This window comes from Cherax quadricarinatus, unplaced genomic scaffold (assembly GCF_038502225.1).
Source record: "Cherax quadricarinatus isolate ZL_2023a unplaced genomic scaffold, ASM3850222v1 Contig447, whole genome shotgun sequence".
In the NCBI taxonomy this organism is placed as follows: Eukaryota; Metazoa; Arthropoda; class Malacostraca; order Decapoda; family Parastacidae; genus Cherax; species Cherax quadricarinatus.
Window position 1 is genome coordinate 77501 of NW_027195473.1, and position 22500 is coordinate 100000.

Below are 22500 nucleotides of genomic sequence, written 5' to 3' on the forward strand. Positions count from 1 at the left end.
TCACAGGCTGCAGACTTTCCTCACAGAAGCTTGGAGTAACACTGCCTCAATTCCCAATTCACTAGCATCAACCTGTAATACGCATGGTTTTGAAAAAATCAGGAGACAGAAGTATGGAAGCAACGCATACAAGACATCTAAAATGGCTAAACGCCTCTTGACAATTTGGGGTCCAGCAAAATTTATTCTAGTGACTAGTTAGTGAGGTTAGGAGGCTACAACTAACTACAACTTACTATAAAATTTTATCATTCCCAAGAACCTTTGCAGAGACTTCGTATCCTGAGGAAGGGAATCATTTTTAGTAGCCAAAACTTTGGCAACTTTAAGTGCTACTTTGCCACGACCTACTTCGTGACCTGACATTAACAGTAGGTTGGCCAAAAGATGGGGGTCACAGCATAGTACCTGAAATTGCGAAGGCAGAAATCTCCTCTGTTTCTGTTACAGGTACCTGGTAGTAACCTTTCAGAGATCACGTATAGAAATGAAAGGGACCTTACCAACAAAGTCCACTATATCGTATTATACTGTGATGTCATTCACCTTACGGTAGTCGGTATATATCCGGAATCCTCCATCAGGCTTCTTAACAAGGCTGCACAGTGAAGCCTACGGGCTAGACGATTCCTCCATCATTGCATGTTCTAACAGAAATAGAACTTCCTGCTGAAGTAGCCTCTGTTTTTCAGCATTAGCTCTGTAGGGAGAGAGTTTTACACGTTTAGCAGTTCTTATATCCACATTGTGATAACGCAGGTTGCATATTTTCGGAACATCCGGGAGAGGTTTGCATAATGGTAGCTTGTGTTAGCACTTGGTCTTCTGCAAGTGCCGTCACTATGGGGAGAGGATCTTGGAGGATACCTGTGTTAGGAAGTCTGATTTGAACCACTGGAATTGTGTACAGGGAATCCGGATCATCCATAGGGTCTGGGACAGAGGACAAGGTCATTACTAGGACCTAAGGTGGTTCAAAGAATAGTTTAAGCTGATTAATGTTGTAAACTTTACCCACACTGGGTTTATCAAGAGGTTCTACCACGTAGTTTAGATTAGAATTCTTTTTTATTACCTACATCGGCCTCATAAACCTTGCTTTCAAGGTACAACCAGACACAGGCTCCTGGACCAACACCTTGTCTCTTGGTTTAAAGGAACGAAATTTAGAAGTTTTTTCATACCTCTGTTTCATGTTGTTTTGAGTGGATTTTAAGTTGGCCTTAGCCAGATGGCCGGTCATATGCAGCTTTGATGAAGGATCGTAGGGCGTTTAGAAGCATCTTCTCCCATCCATCCTTCCCTAATCACGTGTATGTAAACCTCTCACATTATGCCCAAAATTCAGCTCAGAAGGACAGTTTCTCGTATTGCAAACAGCAGCAGTCTGTAGGAAAATGCAAGAAATATGTACGCAACATAGTTTTAAAGGTTTAGTGAAAGCCTTCCAAGGCGCATTGCGACTGAGAATGATGAGCTGTGGACAGTTTTTAATAATTCTCTAGCCTAGTTATAGCTTCTCTGAATGAATGCCGCAGTGGGAATTAAACTTAACGAGGTCTTTAAGAATGACTTTAGTGTTTATACTACACATGGGTACTGCATGAGGATACCTATTCGTTTTATCAAGGTATGCAGATATTGTTTACTTGACTTAGCTTTTGGTAATGGTTCCACACAGTCGATAATTAGGTCCGCAAATGGCTCTCCATCAGCGGGTATTGGATGAAGCGATGTGGGTTTAATATAGTGCCTGGGCTTACCCACTTGTTAACACTCACAACAGGAATGGATAAACTCTGCACATCTCGTCTTATTTCTGGCTAATAATAATGTTATAAGATTCTATAAAGGATTTTAGTTACACCCAGATGTCCTACTAAAGAAGAATTGTGAGCTCTTTTCAGAACCTCATTTCTGAATTTCTTTGGACACCAGTTTGTCTGGTAATAACTTTCCCTTACCTCTTTACCAGTATCTGAACAAATTAGGAAGATTTTTTAATTTCATATTTAACCAGATGATCTGAGATGGATTCACTTATGGTAGCTTTAAGAGCGGAGGCTAAAGAAGGGTCCCTATGTTGCTCTTCCCAAAAAGACAGTTCCTCGGGCATGGAAACAGAAACATCTGGCAATCCTGAGACCCCAGATTTAGATGGCTTGATCAGAGACTTTACATTAGATTTACGAGGCCACATATAATAAATTGTCTAGCCCTAGACCGCAGTCCTCCTAGGATGGGTCAGCAGTCTTTTAAGACATTCCTTTGTACATTGCATGAGTTATGACCAGCGGCTAAAAAACAGGATATTGCAGCACTAAATGAATTCCAAAAGGTGAGGAACAGAGTGCAGAGACTTACAAAAGGAGCAAAGGCAAAGCATTACTGCTCAAAAATTGAAGAGTATAAGCATAACCCCAGAAAGCTCTGGCAACAACTAAAACAGTTGGGGTATAGCCATAAACCAGTAGATAGGTCTAACATAGTACTCACTATCGATAACGAGGCAGGTCACGAAACATCTAAGGTGGCAAATTGCTTTAATTCCTACTACACATCTGTTGCATCAACATTAGTAAGTAAACTACCAGCTGCATCAAATACCTTTAACACAGACTCTGATAAGTTTCAAACATACTATACCAATAAAGGGGTAACCCCAAACAGTTGTCAACTAGTAAGTGTAGCTCATGACTTTATTCAAAAAGAACTAAGCAGGTTAAACCCAACTAAGAGCACAGGCCCTGATAACATCCCGTCTAAGTTCCTAAAAGATGGTGCTTCTGAACTGTCAATCCCTATTGCTCACATAATAAATCTATCAATCACCACTAATACCGTACCGGAGGGGTTCAAGGAGGCCAGAGTTACTCCTATCTTCAAGAAAAATAGTAGGTCTGATGTAAGCAACTATAGGCCTGTTAGTATACTCAGTATAATATCCAAAATTCTAGAGAGAGCGGTGTACTCTCAAGTAGTTAAGTACCTTAATGACAACAACATTCTCCATAGCTATCAATCGGACTTTAGAAGATCTTACTCAACCGACACCTCCCTAATTAATCTGATGGATTACCTGAGAACTGAAATGTCAAAGGGGAACCTCATAGGTAGGTACCCTTAGACCTGCAAAAGGCCTTCAGTACTGTCAACCACAATATATTATGTAAGAAACTTCAAGCTATCGGTATAGGTTCTGTAAACTGGTTTAAGTCCTACCTTAGCAACAGGAGACAAATTGTCAAAATCAACAAAATGGAATCAGAACCCCTGCCGATAGCATGTGGAGTTCCCCAAGGTAGTATTCTCGGTCCCTTATTATTCTTATGTTATGTCAATGACATGCCTTTCAGTGTCAAGTGCAAACTCCTACTGTATGCAGATGACAGTGCCCTGTTAGTGTCAGGTAAAGACCCACAAGATATAGCTAATGTTTTAACACTGGAACTGGAGTCCTGCAGCAAATGGTTAGTAGACAATAAACTATCATTACACCTCGGGAAAACTGAAGCCATTCTCTTTGGCAGGAAACATAAACTGAGAAGGGTAAATAATTTTAATATCCAGTGTAATGGGGAGCCCATCACTTTGGTTTCATCAGTAAAATATCTGGGAATCCCCTTTGACCCATGCATGTCAGGAGAATTGATAGGGAACAGTGTAGTAAAGAAAGCGAATGCCAGACTGAAGTTCATGTATAGACAAGCACAGTGTCTACCTACTGAGGCTCGCAGGACTCTATGTCTAGCCCTTATACAATGCCATATGGATTACGCTTGCTCTTCTTGGTACTCTGCCTTGACAAAAAAACTGAAAGATAGACTGCAAATCACCCAGAACAAAATTGTAAGATTCATCCTAGGGCTGGGACCAAGAGAACATGTAGGCCAGGATGAATTACAGCAGTTGGATATGCTGAATGTTGAAGACAGAGTAAAACAACTGAAGCTAAATCATGTTTATAAAATTGCTCACGAACAGTGTCCAGAATATCTTGCTGTCAATTTTGTCAAGGTTGGGAACCAAAGCAATCATAGTACTAGGGGGAGAGAGCATAACTTTGTAGTACCCACAGTCAGTGGCCAGGCTTCAAACACCTTTTATTGTACAGCAATAAAGGAATGGAACAGACTGCCCGCACATGTCAAAGCCAGTCATAGCATGAACCAGTTCAAGAAGAGTGCCAAAAGGTGTCTGATGAATGTAGCTACAGAAAGGGAGGGGAATGATTTTCTATTTTTTAGCTAACATACGTGTAAATTTTACCTTATTCCTAGTAATGACCCTCGTATTGTAGATAGTCTTAATGACCCTCGTGTAGTAGATAGTCTTTTTAGTATGATTATAAGATATTATCTTCATTATAGAATAATAAGAAATATTATAACCTTTATATTATAATAATAAGGTAAAAGGACCCCAATGGAAATAAGCCACTCGGTCTGACTTTTTTTGGGTTATCCCAGGTTCTCTACACATATGCTGCTATGTATGATAATTCTATGTAACTGTATTTGTGTATACCTGAATAAACTTACTTACTTACTTACTTACTTACTTACTTACTCACTTACTTATTTATGGCCAGCATCCGACGAGAGGCTTCGATGGTTACAATGGGCTCAGGAAAGCATCTAGAATTTCATGGGGAATTCCCCCAGACACACCTACGGTTAAATACCCAGTCTAATACTGACTTTTATAAAGATTTTATGCAAAGGAACAGAAAACTCTGCTTCCCATAGGCTTCTAATGTCACTGAGGAGTTTAATGAGGTTTCCTCAGAAACTGGAAATACTCCTTGTTGTTGAAGATTGAGACACTTATGCAGCATATGGGAATCTTTATTCAGGAAACGTTTCGCCACACAGTGGCTTCATCAGTCCAATACAAAGAGGAAGGCGTAAGGAGAGGAGGAGAATGAGGTAATCAGTCCCTCAACCTGGAGTCGATGTGTTCAGTCCATCAATCTTGTAGATGGATTGATGGACTGAACACATCGACTCCAGGTTGAGGGACTGATTACCTCATTCTCCTCCTCTCCTTACGCCTTCCTCTTTGTATTGGACTGATGAAGCCACTGTGTGGCGAAACGTTTCCTGAATAAAGATTCCCATATGCTGCATAAGTGTCTCAATCTTCAACTTGTCGGTTTTTCAAACCATTCATCACTCCTTGTTGTAAAGGGAAGCAATAAGCCCCGGATACCTCAGTGGGACTTTCATGCTCCTTAAGGGAGATCTGACTTTGACTATAAATTGTGCCATACAGGCATATTTCCTGCTATATATTTCAGCAGGGAGCACCGCTGGTTTGTCCTAATAGTAGTTAACTTACCACTAGCAGCAGGTTTACCTAGTAGTTAACTTGCCACTAGCAGCAGGTTTACCTAGTAGTTAACTTACCACTAGCAGCAGGTTTACCTAGTAGTTAACTTGCCACTAGCAGCAGGTTTACCTAGTAGTTAACTTACCACTAGCAGCAGGTTTACCTAGTAGTTAACTTGCCACCAGCAGCAGGTTTACCTAGCCTTTATGTGACCAGGCTTACGGCCGTAGTAACAGCCTTTATGTGACCAGGCTTACGGCCGTAGTAACAGCCTTTATGTGACCAGGCTTACGGCAGTAGTAACAGCCTTTATGTGACCAGGCTTACGGCAGTAGTAACAGCCTTTATGTGACCAGGCTTACGGCAGTAGTAACAGCCTTTATGTGACCAGGCTTACGGCAGTAGTAACAGCCTTTATGTGACCAGGCTTACGGCAGTAGTAACAGCCTTTATGTGACCAGGCTTACGGCCGTAGTAACAGCCTTTATGTGACCAGGCTTACGGCCGTAGTAACAGCCTTTATGTGACCAGGCTTACGGCAGTAGTAACAGCCTTTATGTGACCAGGCTTACGGCAGTAGTAACAGCCTTTATGTGACCAGGCTCACGGCCGTAGTAACAGCCTTTATGTGACCAGGCTTACGGCAGTAGTAACAGCCTTTATGTGACCAGGCTTACGGCCGTAGTAACAGCCTTTATGTGACCAGGCTTACGGCCGTAGTAACAGCCTTTATGTGATCAGACTTACGGCAGTAGTAACAGCCTGTATGTGACCAGGCTTACGGCAGTAGTAACAGCCTTTATGTGACCAGGCTTACGGCGGTAGCAACAGCCTTTATGTGACCAGGCTTACGGCAGTAGTAACAGCCTTTATGTGACCAGGCTTACGGCCGTAGTAACAGCCTTTATGTTTACCTGGAGTTTACCTGGAGAGAGTTCCGGGGGTCAACGCCCCCGCGGCCCGGTCTGAGACCAGGCCTCCTGGTGGATCAGAGCCTGATCAACCAGGCTGTTGCTGCTGGCTGCACGCAAACCAACGTACGAGCCACAGCCCGGCTGATCCGGAACTGACTTTAGGTGCTTGTCCAGTGCCAGCTTGAAGACTGCCAGGGGTCTGTTGGTAATCCCCCTTATGAACTTTGTGTCAGAGGAAAGAAAGTCTCCCTGATAACATTGAGTATACATAGTGTATAGTGTATACTACAGTGGTCCCTAGTATATTGATGATAAAGGCTAAAGTGTCATTTGAAAACAGGTGAATTTGTAAATGAAGTGATAAGCCTATAGAGGCAGGTGCCAGAAGTCGCCAGAAACTTACCACAGGTCAGCTGTTTTTAATAATCTTCCTGGCCTGCTAGTGTACTCGCATATAATCTAGTGATACCAGTGAATAGCAGAATACAGTGTTGTAGTAGCAACTAACCAGTATTATAATGGTACTTAGTGGAGTGGAGTGACTTTCATTAGTTTCTTTTTCTTGAAATACGAGACGTTACTGTGAATTTCATATAACCTGTAGTTACCAGCGGTCGCAATATACACAACGAGAAGCAATTATTACTACAGAAAAAGCGCCCTTCCTCCAAAATTTGCACCAGTCAACTATAGTGATAATATAGCATTTATTGTGGTGGAGACGGAAAAAAAAAAAATAGAGAAGCTAGATACAGCGATTGATAAACAAGGGTGGAGGCTCGACCGTTCGTCATTGTAGGAGTGCCAGCAGTCACCGGCTCTTCAACACGCAAGTTATACTTTTGTATCAATCAAATCACATATTACTCGGGTAGATAATTTCCAGTAGATCCTTCATGTGTTAGCTCAAATCACCGACCAGTATGGTTTAAATAAGTGACCCACTGATCAGATCAGATAGACTGGACCGAACCCTTGACTGGTCCGAACCCTTGACTGGTCCGAACCCTTGACTGGTCCGAACCCTTGACTGGTCCGAACCCTGGACTGGTTTCAAACGGTTTCGTTGTGCACCACCTAGCAGGTTATTAATATAATATTCAAGAGGTTGCTAGTAGAATTGCAGTAAATCAACCATTCAAATCATTATGAAGCTGTGTGTAGTCTGTGGTCAGTCAAACAAACGGGCTTCCACATGCATAAATTGTCATTTCTGTGGAAATTGGTGTCACGCCCCTTGTGCAGATATCCAAGAACTAGCTACAAGCAGTATTAAAACAGGGAAGTGTTTTTGGGTATGCCCAAATGAGATAAATCTGTGGACTAAAATCACAAGGGTATTAAAAGAGGTCAACATCAAAGCTGCTTTCATAGAAAACCTGGAAGCTTTCTACAACAGATGGGAACATAAAAAGTCCGGGCTGAATGATACTGCCCTTGATACTGGCCATGTAGTCACAAACTGTAAGGCTGGAGATGATGTCCTGGTAGTCAGTAAATGGGGGGCTGATAGTGCTGTCCTGGGAGACAGTAATGGGGAAGCTGGAGGTGCTGTCCTGGGAGACAGTAATGGTGAAGCTGGAGGTGCTGTCCTGGGAGACAGTAATGGTGAAGCTGGAGATGCTGTCCTGGGAGACAGTAATGGGGAAGCTGGAGATGCTGTCCTGGGAGACAGTAATGGTGAAGCTGGAGATTTTGTCCAGGTAGTCGGGAATTATACGCAGGAAGGAATACATATAAATGACCCCATAGGGGACAGGAGCCATAGTAGGGAAACAAGTGTAGTCAAAGATAAGATAAAACCAATATTGCAAACTAGAAATACCGCAGGAAATAGCAAACAAGACGACTCCACTAGCAATAGTGAGGATATATTACCAAAAACAAATGGTGGGAGCTCCATTGTTGGTGCTAGGGAGGATAGAAGTAAGACAGGGAAACATGCACCAACAGGGAATACAGTCACAGAAACCCAAGGCAAACGGAAACCAAGCCTGTGCACATACTATGCACTCGGTATCTGCTGGCATGGGAAATCTGGAAAAACAGATGGGACGTGCAACTATGACCACCCTAGGAAATGCCGTGCCCATATGACAACAGGAAAATGCAAACTCCCTTCCTGTAAGCTTTTTCACCCTGAACTGTGTACCTCTTCAGTACAGGAAAGACTGTGCTATAACTTAAATTGCCAGGCATACCATCTAAAGGGGACAAAAAGATACAAAACATCCAGGCCATGGGAAAACCTGGGTAGCCACAGCCACTCAAGAGGGAGAGGTTTTTTAGTGCCAGGAAGGAAAAAAAACTGGCAGGAAATGGCAGAAATCGTACACCAAATCCAGTCATTCCTGGAGTGGAACCACAGTCGATGGCCTCCACTCCAAACCAACAGATACAGATACTAATGCCGGGAAAAAAATCCCCCCCCCAGTACCAACAATACCACCAGTCCGATAACATTCTTCTTTGCAAATATACAGGGTCTAAAGCCAGCAACAAACAACAAAATACCTTTCATCCGTGGACTGCTTGCAGAGGCAAAGGCAATGTTCGCGGCTTTCACTGAGACCCACATAAAGGATCACTTGGACAACGAAATATGGATCCCAGGTTACAACCTATACAGATGTGACAGAGTGAACAGGCAAAAGGGGGGGGTTGGCCTGTACATTGCAGAGTCACTTGTTTGCACAGAACTGCTAAATGCCTCAAATGATGTAGTGGAAGTTTTAGCAGTAAAGGTCGAGAACCAAAACCTAGTCATTGTGATAGTCTACAAGCCTCCGGATGCAACATCCCAGCAATTCCAGGAACAGCTGTTAAAAATTGACCACTGTCTGGAAAACCTTCCAGCTCCTGCACCAACATCTTGCTCCTGGGGGATTTCAACTTAAGGCACCTAAAATGGAGGAATATAGCAAATAATATTGTTGCAGTAATAACACCAGGAGGCAGCTCTGATGAAAACTCACACTCACGCGAGCTTTTAAATCTCTGCACAAAATTCAATTTAAACCAGCAAATAATAGAGCCTACTAGACTGGAGAATACACTAGACCTCATCTTCACTAACAATGATGATCTGATAAGAAATATCACCATATCAAAAACAATATACTCAGATCACAACATAATTGAGGTTCAGTCATGTATGCGCGGAGCCCCAGACCGACATAATGAGATTAGTCACGAGGGAGCATTCACCAAATTCAACTTCAATAACAAAAAACATAAAGTGGGACCAAGTAAACCAAGTCCTAACCGATATAAGCTGGGAAGATATACTAAGCAACACAGACCCCAACTTATGCCTAGAACAGATTAACTCGGTGGCACTCGATGTATGCACAAGGCTTATTCCTCTAAGAAAAAGGAGGAGTAGATGTAAAACAGAAAGAGACAGGCGCTCCCTTTACAGGCGACGGAAAAGAATAACAGAGCGGCTAAAAGAGGTCAATATATCTGAAATGCGTAGGGAGACACTGGTCAGAGAAATAGCAAGCATCGAACTTAAGCTAAAAGAATCCTTTAGGAGTCAGGAATCGCGGGAAGAACTAAAAGCCATAAATGAAATCGAAAGAAACCCAAAGTATTTCTTCTCCTATGCCAAATCAAAATCGAGAACAACGTCCAGTAATGGGCCCCTACTTAAACAAGATGGGTCCTACACAGATGACAGCAAGGAAATGAGTGAGCTACTCAAGTCCCAATATGACTCAGTTTTTAGCAAGCCGCTAACCAGACTGAGAGTCGAAGATCAAAATGAATTTTTTATGAGAGAGCCACAAAATTTGATTAACACAAGCCTATCCGATGTTATCCTGACGCCAAATGACTTCGAACAGGCGATAAATGACATGCCCATGCACTCTGCCCCAGGGCCAGACTCGTGGAACTCTGTGTTCATCAAGAACTGCAAGAAGCCCCTATCACGAGCTTTTACCATCCTATGGAGAGGGAGCATGGACACGGGGGTCGTCCCACAGTTACTAAAAATAACAGACATAGCCCCACTCCACAAAGGGGGCAGTAAAGCAACAGCAAAGAACTACAGACCAATAGCACTAACATCCCATATCATAAAAATCTTTGAAAGGGTCCTAAGAAGCAAGATCACCACGCATCTAGAAACCCATCAGTTACACAACCCAGGGCAACATGGGTTTAGAACAGGTCGCTCCTGTCTGTCTCAACTATTGGACCACTACGACAAGGTCCTAAATGCACTAGAAGACAAAAAGAATGCAGATGTAATATATACAGACTTTGCAAAAGCCTTCGACAAGTGTGACCATGGCGTAATAGCGCACAAAATGCGTGCTAAAGGAATAACAGGAAAAGTTGGTCGATGGATCTATAATTTCCTCACTAACAGAACACAGAGAGTAGTCGTCAACAGAGTAAAGTCCGAGGCAGCTACGGTGAAAAGCTCTGTTCCACAAGGCACAGTACTCGCTCCCATCTTGTTCCTCATCCTTATATCCGACATAGACAAGGATGTCAGCCACAGCACCGTGTCTTCCTTTGCAGATGACACCCGAATCTGCATGACAGTGTCTTCCATTGCAGACACTGCAAAGCTCCAGGCAGACATCAACCAAATCTTTCAGTGGGCTGCAGAAAACAATATGAAGTTCAACGATGAGAAATTTCAATTACTCAGATATGGTAAACATGAGGAAATTAAATCTTCATCAGAGTACAAAACAAATTCTGGCCACAAAATAGAGCGAAACACCAACGTCAAAGACCTGGGAGTGATCATGTCGGAGGATCTCACCTTCAAGGACCATAACATTGTATCAATCGCATCTGCTAGAAAAATGACAGGATGGATAATGAGAACCTTCAAAACTAAGGAGGCCAAGCCCATGATGACACTCTTCAGGTCACTTGTTCTATCTAGGCTGGAATATTGCTGCACACTAACAGCACCTTTCAAGGCAGGTGAAATTGCCGACCTAGAAAATGTACAGAGAACTTTCACGGTGCGCATAACGGAGATAAAACACCTCAATTATTGGGAGCGCTTGAGGTTCCTAAACCTGTATTCCCTGGAACGCAGGAGGGAGAGATACATGATTATATACACCTGGAAAATCCTAGAGGGACTAGTACCGAACTTGCACACGAAAATCACTCATTACGAAAGCAAAAGACTTGGCAGACGATGCACCATCCCCCCAATGAAAAGCAGGGGTGTCAATAGCACGTTAAGAGACCATACAATAAGTGTCAGGGGCCCGAGACTGTTCAACTGCCTCCCAGCACACATAAGGGGGATTACCAACAGACCCCTGGCAGTCTTCAAGCTGGCACTGGACAAGCACCTAAAGTCAGTTCCGGATCAGCCGGGCTGTGGCTCGTATGTTGGTTTGCGTGCAGCCAGCAGCAACAGCCTGGTTGATCAGGCTCTGATCCACCAGGAGGCCTGGTCTCAGACCGGGCCGCGGGGGCGTTGACCCCCGGAACTCTCTCCAGGTAAACTCCAGGTATATGTGCTGGGAGGCAGTTGAACAGTCTCGGGCCCCTGACACTTATTGTATGGTCTCTTAACGTGCTAGTGACACCCCTGCTTTTCATTGGTGGGATGGTGCATCGTCTGCCAAGTCTTTTGCTTTCGTAGTGAGTGATTTTCGTGTGCAAGTTCGGTACTAGTCCCTCTAGGATTTTCCAGGTGTATATAATCATGTATCTCTCCCTCCTGCGTTCCAGGGAATACAGGTTTAGAAACCTCAAGCGCTCCCAGTAATTGAGGTGTTTTATCTCCGTTATGCGCGCCGTGAAAGTTCTCTGTACATTTTCTAGGTCCGCAATTTCACCTGCCTTGAAAGGTGCTGTTAGAGTGCAGCAATATTCCAGCCTAGATAGAACAAGTGACCTGAAGAGTGTCATCATGGGCTTGGCCTCCCTAGTTTTGAAGGTTCTCATTATCCATCCTGTCATTTTTCTAGCAGATGCGATTGATACAATGTTATGGTCCTTGAAGGTGAGATCCTCCAACATAATCACTCCCAGGTCTTTGACGTTGGTGTTTCGCTCTATTTTGTGGCCAGAATTTGTTTTGTACTCTGATGAAGATTTAATTTCCTCATGTTTACCATATCTGAGTAATTGAAATTTCTCATCGTTGAACTTCATATTGTTTTCTGCAGCCCACTGAAAGATTTGGTTGATGTCCACCTGGAGCCTTGCAGTGTCTGCAATGGAAGACACTGTCATGCAGATTCGGGTGTCATCTGCAAAGGAAGACACGGTGCTGTGGCTGACATCCTTGTCTATGTCGGATATGAGGATGAGGAACAAGATGGGAGCTAGTACTGTGCCTTGTGGAACAGAGCTTTTCACCGTAGCTGCCTCGGACTTTACTCTGTTGACGACTACTCTCTGTGTTCTGTTAGTGAGGAAATTATAGATCCATCGACCGACTTTTCCTGTTATTCCTTTAGCGCGCATTTTGTGCGCTATTACGCCATGGTCACACTTGTCGAAGGCTTTTGCAAAGTGTGTATATATTACATCTGCATTCTTTTTGTCTTCTAGTGCATTTAGGACCTTGTCGTAGTGGTCCAATAGTTGAGACAGACAGGAGCGACCTGTTCTAAACCCATGTTGCCCTGGGTTGTGTAACTGATGGGTTTCTAGATGGGTGGTGATCTTGCTTCTTAGGACCCTTTCAAAGATTTTTATGATATGGGATGTTAGTGCTATTGGTCTGTAGTTCTTTGCTGTTGCTTTACTGCCCCCTTTGTGGAGTGGGGCTATGTCTGTTGTTTTTAGTAACTGAGGGACGACCCCCGTGTCCATGCTCCCTCTCCATAGGATGGAAAATGCTCGTGATAGGGGCTTCTTGCAGTTCTTGATGAACACAGAGTTCCATGAGTCTGGCCCTGGGGCAGAGTGCATGGGCATGTCATTTATCGCCTATTCGAAGTCATTTGGCGTCAGGATAACATCGGATAGGCTTGTGTTAATCAAATTTTGTGGCTCTCTCATAAAAAATTCATTTTGATCTTCGACTCTCAGTCTGGTTAGCGGCTTGCTAAAAACTGAGTCATATTGGGACTTGAGTAGCTCACTCATTTCCTTGCTGACATCTGTGTAGGACCCATCTTGTTTAAGTAGGGGCCCAATACTGGACCAGGCTTACGGCCGTAGTAACAGCTGATGGATTTTGGGACTTTCGTCTTTTTCCCTATGCTGACTTTGAGGTAGACGTCTTTTTCAACTCCAGCCTCTTTCTTCGTAATCCACTCAGAGGTCTGTTCACGACGATCTCTGTCCATACCAAGCAGCTTAGAAGAAAAATTAAGGGAGCACTAGAAGGAGTGGTTGGTCTCAAATGTGTCAGCAAGTCTAACCGCCTCCAACGCAGATGCCACTAAATAGTCTTCTTAAAACACCTCTGGTCCAACTGACTCAAGAAGATTATCAAGAAGATTGACACTGCCCCACTGAAGCTAGTGACACCATTGGATTTGTAACACTTGGTAGAACATTTAGATTATGCTATTGGGCCGTGCGGACGTGCTGCGCAGTAGCTCCTGATTGAGTTGGCATTTGCGCAGTGTTGACGTGTACTTGGCTCTGTGAAGACCTGTTTGCGCGCTCTCTAGAATTGAAGCAAGATGCCCTCCATCGAGCAACTTTACCAACAGCTTAAGGAAGAATTGAGGTTGGCGAATTTGGAAATTCGGCGATTGACCGAGGAGAACAAGAAGATTCGTAGTAGTCCTCCTGTTTTGAGTCCTCAGGTCAAGAAGGGAAACTGGTCAGTGGCTGGACAGCAGGGAAAGAAGTTGACGATCAAGAAGACGAATGGAAAGGTAGAAACGATGAAGAAGAAAGAGACTGCCGTGGAAACTGTTGTGGAAACATCCAATACATTCTCAGTGCTACCCGACGAATGTGAGTTGACTACTGGGAACGACACGACGAAAGACATTAAGGAAGGTAAGAATATTGTTGTTGTTGGGGATAGCCAAGTTAGGTATATGGATAGGGCGTTCTGCTTGAAGGACAGGAGTAGGAGACAGAGAGTTTGCTTTCCTGGGGCTGGGATGGAGGATATTGTTAGCCGTCTGGATGACATCATGAGAGGTAATGGGAGCAATCCTATTATCTGTCTCAGTGCTGGAGGCAACGATGTTGGCAGACGTAGGAGTGAGGACCTGATTAGCAGGTATAGGTCAGCAATAGAAATAATTAGAAGTAAGGGTGGGAACCCTCTCATATGTGGTATTTTGCCAAGGAGGGGAGTTGGAAGTGAATGGTTGTCCAGGGCAATTGGTGTCAATTGCTGGCTGGACAAATACTGTAAGGAAAATGCGGTAACATTCATTGACAACTGGGACCTCTTCTATGGCAGAAATGACATGTATGCTAGGGATGGGGTTCACTTATCTAGGTGTGGGGTGGGAGCACTGGCAACTGCAGTGGAGGGAGCAGTTAGGACTTTAAACTAGGAATAGTTAGTGGTATGGGTTTTGGCAGGAAAACAGTGAAGTCCCAGTGTAGTAATATTACGAGTTCTAGGGGAACTAGTAATAATAAGAACGAGATAGATATTGAAAAGCCAGGGACCTTGGGTGATAAAGACGGTAATAGGTTTAGTAGAAAAATAGAAATGAGCAGGAAGGGTAAAGAGAAAGGAGAGTCTTTCAATGTTTATTATGCTAATTGCCGTAGTGCTAGGAATAAGATGGACGAGTTGAGATTAGTTGCTAGTGTAGGTAACATTGATGTATTTGCCTTAACTGAGACGTGGTTTAATTCAAAAAGTCGGGACATGCCTGCGGAATGTCATATTCAGGGTTTTAAATTGTTCCAAGAAGATAGAAGTATTGGGAGGGGGGGTGGGGTGGCATTGTACGTCCGAGATCGCTTGAACTGTTGCATAAAAACGGGTATTAAGTCTGAAGTAACACATACAGAGTCTGTTTGGATAGAATTTTCAGAGGGGCATGAAAAACTGATTTTAGGAGTGATATACCGTCCCCCTAACTTAGATAGGGACCAAGGGAAACTACTATGGGAGGAAATTGTTAAGGCCACAAGGCACGATAATGTAGTAATTCTAGGAGACTTTAACTTTAGTCATGTTGATTGGAATTTCTTGACTGGGAATTTAGAATCGTACGACTTCTTAGAAGTATTTCAGGATTGTTTTTTGAAGCAGTTTGTGACAGAACCTACAAGGGGAAATAACCTGCTTGACTTAGTTATGGCAAACAATGAATCCCTTGTTAATAATTTAGAAATTTCAGAGGAACTGGGTGCTAGCGACCACAAATCAATTACATTTAGCATTGAATGGAAGTACGATAGTAGCGATAACTCAGTAACAGTCCCAGATTTTCGCTTAGCAGATTACGATGGGCTTAAAGAACACTTATCATCTGTTGACTGGGGTAACGAAGAGAGCTATCAATATGACAGTTTTCTGAACACTATACATGCTGCTCAAAGAGCGTTTATCCCATATAAAGAAATTAGATCAAATAGAAATGACCCAAAATGGATGAATAATAGGCTCAAATATCTACTAGGGCATAAGAAAGGAATTTATAGGCGTATCAAAAGAGGTGAGGGTCATCTTATGAATCAGTATATTGACATTAAGAGGGACATTAAAAAGGGGATAAGAAAAGCTAAAAGGGACTATGAAATTAAAGTTGCTAGGGATTCTAAAACTAACCCAAAAAGTTTTTTCCAGGTCTATAGAACAAAAGTTAGAGATAAGATAGGTCCCCTTAAAAATAACTATGGGCACCTTACTGACAATGAGAATGAAATGTGCTTGATTTTAAATAATTATTTTCTCTCAGTTTTTACACAGGAAGACACTAACAATATTCCAGTAATTAATTTTTACAGTGGGCTAGAAGAAGATAAATTATGTAACATCACAGTCACTAGTGAGATGGTTGTGAGGCAGATAGACAGACTGAAGCAAAATAAGTCGCCGGGTCCTGATGAGGTTTTTTCAAGGGTTCTTAAGGAATGCAAAATGGAACTCTGTGAACCATTAACTAATATTTTTAATTTATCTCTTCAAACAGGTGTAGTGTCTGATATGTGGAAGATGGCTAATGTAACTCCTATTTTTAAAACAGGGGACAAGTCGTTACCGTCAAATTACCGCCCAATAAGCCTGACCTCAATTGTAGGCAAATTACTAGAGTCAATTATAGCTGAGATTATAAGAAGCCATCTCGATAAGCATAGCTTGATTAATGATACTCAGCATGGATTCACAAGAGGCCGGTCTTGTCTAACTAATTTATTAACTTTCTTCAGTAAAGCTTTTGAGGCTGTTGACCACAATAAAGAATTTGATATTATTTACTTAGATTTTAGTAAGGCTTTTGATAGAGTTCCGCACCATAGACTGTTAAAGAAAGTGGCAGCCCATGGCATTGGGGGAAAAGTGCTCTCGTGGATCGAGTCATGGCTCACTGACAGGAAGCAGAGAGTGTCCATAAATGGGGTTAAATCCGAGTGGGGATCTGTAACAAGTGGCGTTCCACAGGGATCAGTCTTGGGCCCGTTGTTGTTTATAATATATATCAATGATCTTGATGAGGGAATTACTAGTGATATGAGCAAATTCGCCGATGACACAAAGATAGGTAGGATAATTGATTCAAACGTAGATGTTAGGGAACTTCAGGAGGATTTAAACAAACTCTATTCTTGGTCAGAAAAGTGGCAGATGCAGTTCAATGTAGATAAGTGCAAGGTTCTGAAGCTTGGGAGTGCCCATAACCCTAGTACTTATAAATTAAATGATGTAGAACTTAGCCATACAGATTGCGAAAAGGACTTGGGGGTTATGGTGAGCAGCAACCTTAAACCAAGACAGCAATGCCTAAGCGTACGTAATAAGGCAAATAGATTACTGGGATTTATATCAAGAAGTGTAAGCAACAGAAGTCCAGAGGTCATACTGCAGCTTTATACATCATTAGTAAGGCCTCACCTTGATTATGCAGCTCAGTTCTGGTCTCCGTATTACAAAATGGACATAAATTCGTTAGAAAACATTCAGCGTAGGATGACTAAATTAATACATAGCATCAGAAATCTTCCTTATGAAGAAAGATTGAAGACTCTTAAGTTACATTCACTTGTTAGACGAAGAATGAGGGGAGACCTGATCGAAGTGTATAAGTGGAAGATAGGTATTAATAAAGGGGATATTAATAAGGTCTTGAGGATGTCTCTCCAAGAGAGAACCCGCAGTAATGGATTTAAATTAGATAAGTTTAGATTTAGAAAGGACATAGGAAAGTATTGGTTTGGAAATAGGGTAGTTGATGAGTGGAACAGTCTACCTAGTTGGGTTATTGAGGCTAGGACTTTGGGTAGTTTCAAATCTAGGTTGGATAAGTACATGAGTGGGAAGGGTTGGATTTGAGTGGGACTTTCACATCAGAGCTTATTTCTTGGGTAGCATTGAAAATCGGGTTGGGTAAATGTTTTGTTAGTGGGATGAATTGTAAAGGACCTGCCTAGTATGGGCCAGCAGGCCTCCTGCAGTGTTCCTCCTTTCTTATGTTCTTATGTTCTTACATGGGACTGACCCGACTGACGCTTACTCAGTTTAAATTCTCGCCTGTATTTAGCAGATATGCACTGACATACACCGAGTACAACTGCTTTCACAATGTCATAATTACCATAATATCCATTACTCAAACCAGCCGTAAATTCATATGCTTTTCCGTATAATGTTGTATGAGTAAGTGCTGCCTAATGCTCGAATGGCCATCACTAAGCTCAAGTCTGATTTTCCAAAGACTCGAAAAATTGGCCAGGTTCATAATTAGAAAACCAATTTCTGAAAACTGAAATTATCATTCACAGTATTATAAAATTGTTTCCTCTTCTCTCTCTCAAATTCCTCCTTAGCGGATGCACGTTTCCCTCTGGTGTTCTCAAGTTTGAGTTTAGCCAACTCGAGTGCTAACGAAGCTGACTTCTCGCAATTCGCCAGCAGCGCTCTATAGACAGTCTGGTCAAGTTTTGCAGAATATATTCAGTCACCAATCGCATAACAAGTGTCGGTGGCACAACCCATTATAACAAAACGCTGATTGCAATGCGCTCAATGGAACACGAAGCAATAGCACACAATGACTTGCAGGTTGCATCAACACAATCCTGAAGGCTTCCAGCGCACCTTGTTGTAACATTATAACCACTCAGCAACGAGCAAAAAGGCAGCAGAGTAAATGATTATATTTCCTTCACCAAAACAAGCTGTTATTTACAATATATATATAGCCTATGTACAGTATTTGCAGCTGTGTACAAAGAGGTGAGACATAGTGAGACATATAAGAGGGAAATAATTACAGTATGCCCAATAAATTAACTAAGAGAGTTTTGCTTGCTGAAGTTTCCAAATGTTTTGATCCACTAGGTTTAGTGTCACCCCTTAAATGTGCTTGGGATGAAATTCTACCTGAGGAATTCATTAACAGGTGGGATGAATTAATTGGTGATTATGAGAAAATTTCAATGTTGGAGTTCCCACGCCAGGTGGCCAATCCAAATGGGAAAAATGTACTCCACATTTTTTGTGATGCTTCAAAATTGGCATATGGAGCAGTTGCTTACCTTCAATGTAATAGTGTTATTTCTCTTGTTATGTCTCCAATTAAATCACGAACCTTACCTCAGTTGGAATTAACAGCCATTTATGTAGGTGTCAAATCAGCTAATAATATAAGAAATAAGTTGCAGGAGATAAATATTAGAGGACCAGCAACAGCTACAGTCAGAAGAGGAATAAATTATCATTAATTAACATTATTATTAATTAACGAATGCCCTTTTTTTAAATGGGTCTGAAAGTTGTTTCTTACAGCTGAGTTTTGGCACCAGCAGCACTGAACAGCTTTACACTGCTACTTTATGTCTTTGTTTTATAACCTGAGACTTCATTTAGTTATCAAATTGTCAGTGAGAATTAGTCGCATAAATCTGCTTAAACCAGCATCTGTTTTCTTACTGATGTTTTCCACGTAATAATTCTCAATGTACCTCTTTTTCCAGGCCCAGCTGCCCACCTCCTAACCCGCTCATCAGGTGCATCATCTTCCATCATTCGTGTAACAACGATGAAGAATGTAGCCAGAATGGTTGTCGAGGTTACTGCTGTCTGGAGCCCGCTTGTGGTAGACGTTGTGTCGAGGCTGAACCTAAACGACTACATTGGTAAGTTATTGATATTGTACAACTGCAGTAAACTGAAAGTTTAGCGAAAAATCCAATTTTAGATTTCCAGTAATGGCAGTGAATGAGACATTTAATGTATTTTTATGTAGGATTGTAAAGTTCTTTAACATCACCCTTATTTTTTCTTAAATAACTCATTCTACAGGAGACGCTGTCCAGATCCAAATTCCTTCGGGAGATTCTGTCTGATATTCAGGCACCAATGTAATTCGAACCTAGAGTGCCAACTGACGGGAAGAGGTCGCCAGTGCTGCCTGGTGGCTGGTTGTGGTAGAGAATGCATCAACTAACCTCGAGTTAAGAATTCGTGTGCAAATGAATGAGAACTACTGAAGATCACACTTGAGACCATTCTTAAGAACATTCAAGTTACCTCAGCTCACTGGGTATCTCTTAGTGGCATGGTCGTGCCTCTACATGGCACCTGCCACCTTTTCTACCCTCTCCCCCTTCACTTACTGCTATCCCTGCTCCCAACAGCTCCCCCTCTTTATTCCCCAGCCCAAGCTGTAATTCTTAACACTGATAGTTCACATCTATACAGTCAGGCAACTTAACTAACTATAATGAGGATATTCGTGATAAAATCAGTTTATCTTGAGCACTATGTGATACCTTGCTATTACGTATTATGCCGGATACTCTGCAATTTGATATCTAGGTAGCTTGATTTGCGAAATTTAACATTTAAAAATTAGCTATCTAATCGCAATTGTGTTGGAGAAATCTGAACTTCTGGAACATAATTGTCCTCAAAGATTTGTTAATATATACCATGAATTAAGGTAAGATCCTGGACTTCACCTTACGAAAGTAGACAAAGCAAATGTGATAGTAATTATGGACAAGATAGATTATAGAGGGAAAATTAACATGTTAGGAGACAGGGGATCTACTTTTATTCTCGAAACGGTAAAGCATTATTAATCATTATTGCATTATTTTGAATTTATAATGGTGAGGGGCTCTTGATCCAAGGAACTATAAGTAACGTGAGAGAAAACGAGTGCTGTTGTGTATCTATCCTTATGACTCACGAAATCGTAATGACACGATTGCAAACAAACCATACCACGGGTGGGGTTTGAACCCGCGGTCAGAGTGTCTCAAGATCGTCGCGTTAGCTGGCCCAGTTGTAGTTTCGAGACTCTCTGACCGCGGGTTCAAACCCCACCCGTGGTATGGTTTAACTATCCTTATATTCTGAACTAATATGGCCCTGAGTTAATATATTGTGAATGTCTGCAAGACACAATTACCTTCGAATATTCACTGCATATCCGAAAATTTTCCTGCATTAAAATACAGAAAAAATAAATTATATATTTCTTGATTACTTAAAAGAATTTCTATATAAAGTTAGTATGACTTGTTTCATTATAATCCACTATGTAATCCATCTTATCAGCCTATGAAATTTAGTGATTTAATCAGTATCAAACTTATTGCTAAATTACAGATTAAAACAATTGAATTATAGCTTGATTTTGACTTTCCTTGGTAGATTAATAAGTTTTTATAGGTGGTTTAAAATATTGTTTTATTTTATACTTGGAAGTTCATTAATCTATATTGGCTTGGTGCTAATTTCTTATAACAGTAACAACAACAACAACAACAACAACAACAATAACAACAACAATAATAACAACAACAACAACAACAACAACAACAACAACAACAACAACAACAATAATAATAACAACAACAACAACAATAACAACAACAACAACAACAATAACAACAACAACAACAACAACAACAACAACAATAACAACAACAGCAACAACAACAACAACAACAACAACAACAACAACAATAACAACAACAACAACAACAATAACAACAACAACAACAACAACAACAATAACAACAACAGCAACAACAACAACAACAACAACAACAACAACAACAATAACAATAACAACAACAACAACATCAACAACAGCAACAACAACAACAATAACAACAACAATAACAACAACAACAACAACAACAACAACAACAACAACAACAACAACAACAATGTTTAATGAGATTATTTGGTAATCTGGTAGCGGGTGGTTAATGATAAACTTCTTCGGAGGCTTCTTACTTTATTGTTGTCGTGGTGGGTACACAGGCTTGTGTTGTGCCCATGGCCCGGGCAGGGCCATCCCACGAGAGAGAGCTAGGAGTACTTGTGTCTTGCTGCTAGGCCGATGTGTGAGTGAGCGAGGCATGGGTAGACAGGCTGGCGTGCCTACCGAGAGGCCTGGCTACAGAGGGCAGCACTTGAGTGGCGCGAAATATGAACTAAGCTGGCAGACAGCATGGGCTGTTTGTGCAGACAGTACAGGCAGTCTACATACGCTCGGCCACCTACCGCGCGTCATCCCGACGCGACAATACTGGTGGTAAAAGAAACTCGGTCTCTCTCTCGTAGGAACAGGGCACAGAACACAAAATAAAAACATATATATACATATGGACATGGAAAAAAAACGTCCTACAGGGAGAGAAGAAAAAAACATGTGGGTGTGCTAAACATCGTGGTCAAAGGCAGTGAGCGTCGAAGGGCATCACTGCACTCCTTTCTGCGTCTGGACAGATACTGCAACACAGGAGACATCGCTGCAGCTGAGCTGTGACATAACAGGGTACGGTCTCCTCTGGAACGGTGAAGCACACATCGTAGGAGTCGCTGCATTTTTCACTCAACCTGGGGCATGACGTGCTGGTGCCCTCGAGTGAGGCGTCGACAAAACTCGGCAACTGGGCAGGACTTCTGGCAAGCAACTCAGGAGGACACTTCTCGACTGGTACTGTCGCTGGGCTGTCACTGCCGGCGAGCGTGGAGCGAGTTGTGGAGCGAGTCGTGGCAGAGACAACTGGGCGAAACATCTGGGAGTCGTAACATCATACACCAGACTGCAGTGAGAGAGCTAGCAGTCAAAGTGACATCATCTTTGTGCAGGCTGCTCACTGAAGCTTGTGACACGAGGCTGACACAGTGCCTGCCGACAGG

General features: G+C 42.2%; 1 protein-coding gene across 1 annotated transcript in view; it reads left to right on the forward strand.

The window, feature by feature from the left end:
* LOC138851377 (perlwapin-like) overlaps positions 1-20962 on the forward strand; it is a 27551-nt gene extending 6589 nt beyond the window's left edge. Inside the window, exons 3-4 of the mRNA XM_070080439.1 lie at positions 19311-19472; positions 19639-20962. Coding sequence (XP_069936540.1) covers positions 19311-19472; positions 19639-19783 — 307 coding nt within the window. The 3' untranslated portion in view covers positions 19784-20962. The remainder of the gene's footprint in view (positions 1-19310; positions 19473-19638) is intronic.
* Positions 20963-22500: the final 1538 nt, after the last annotated feature.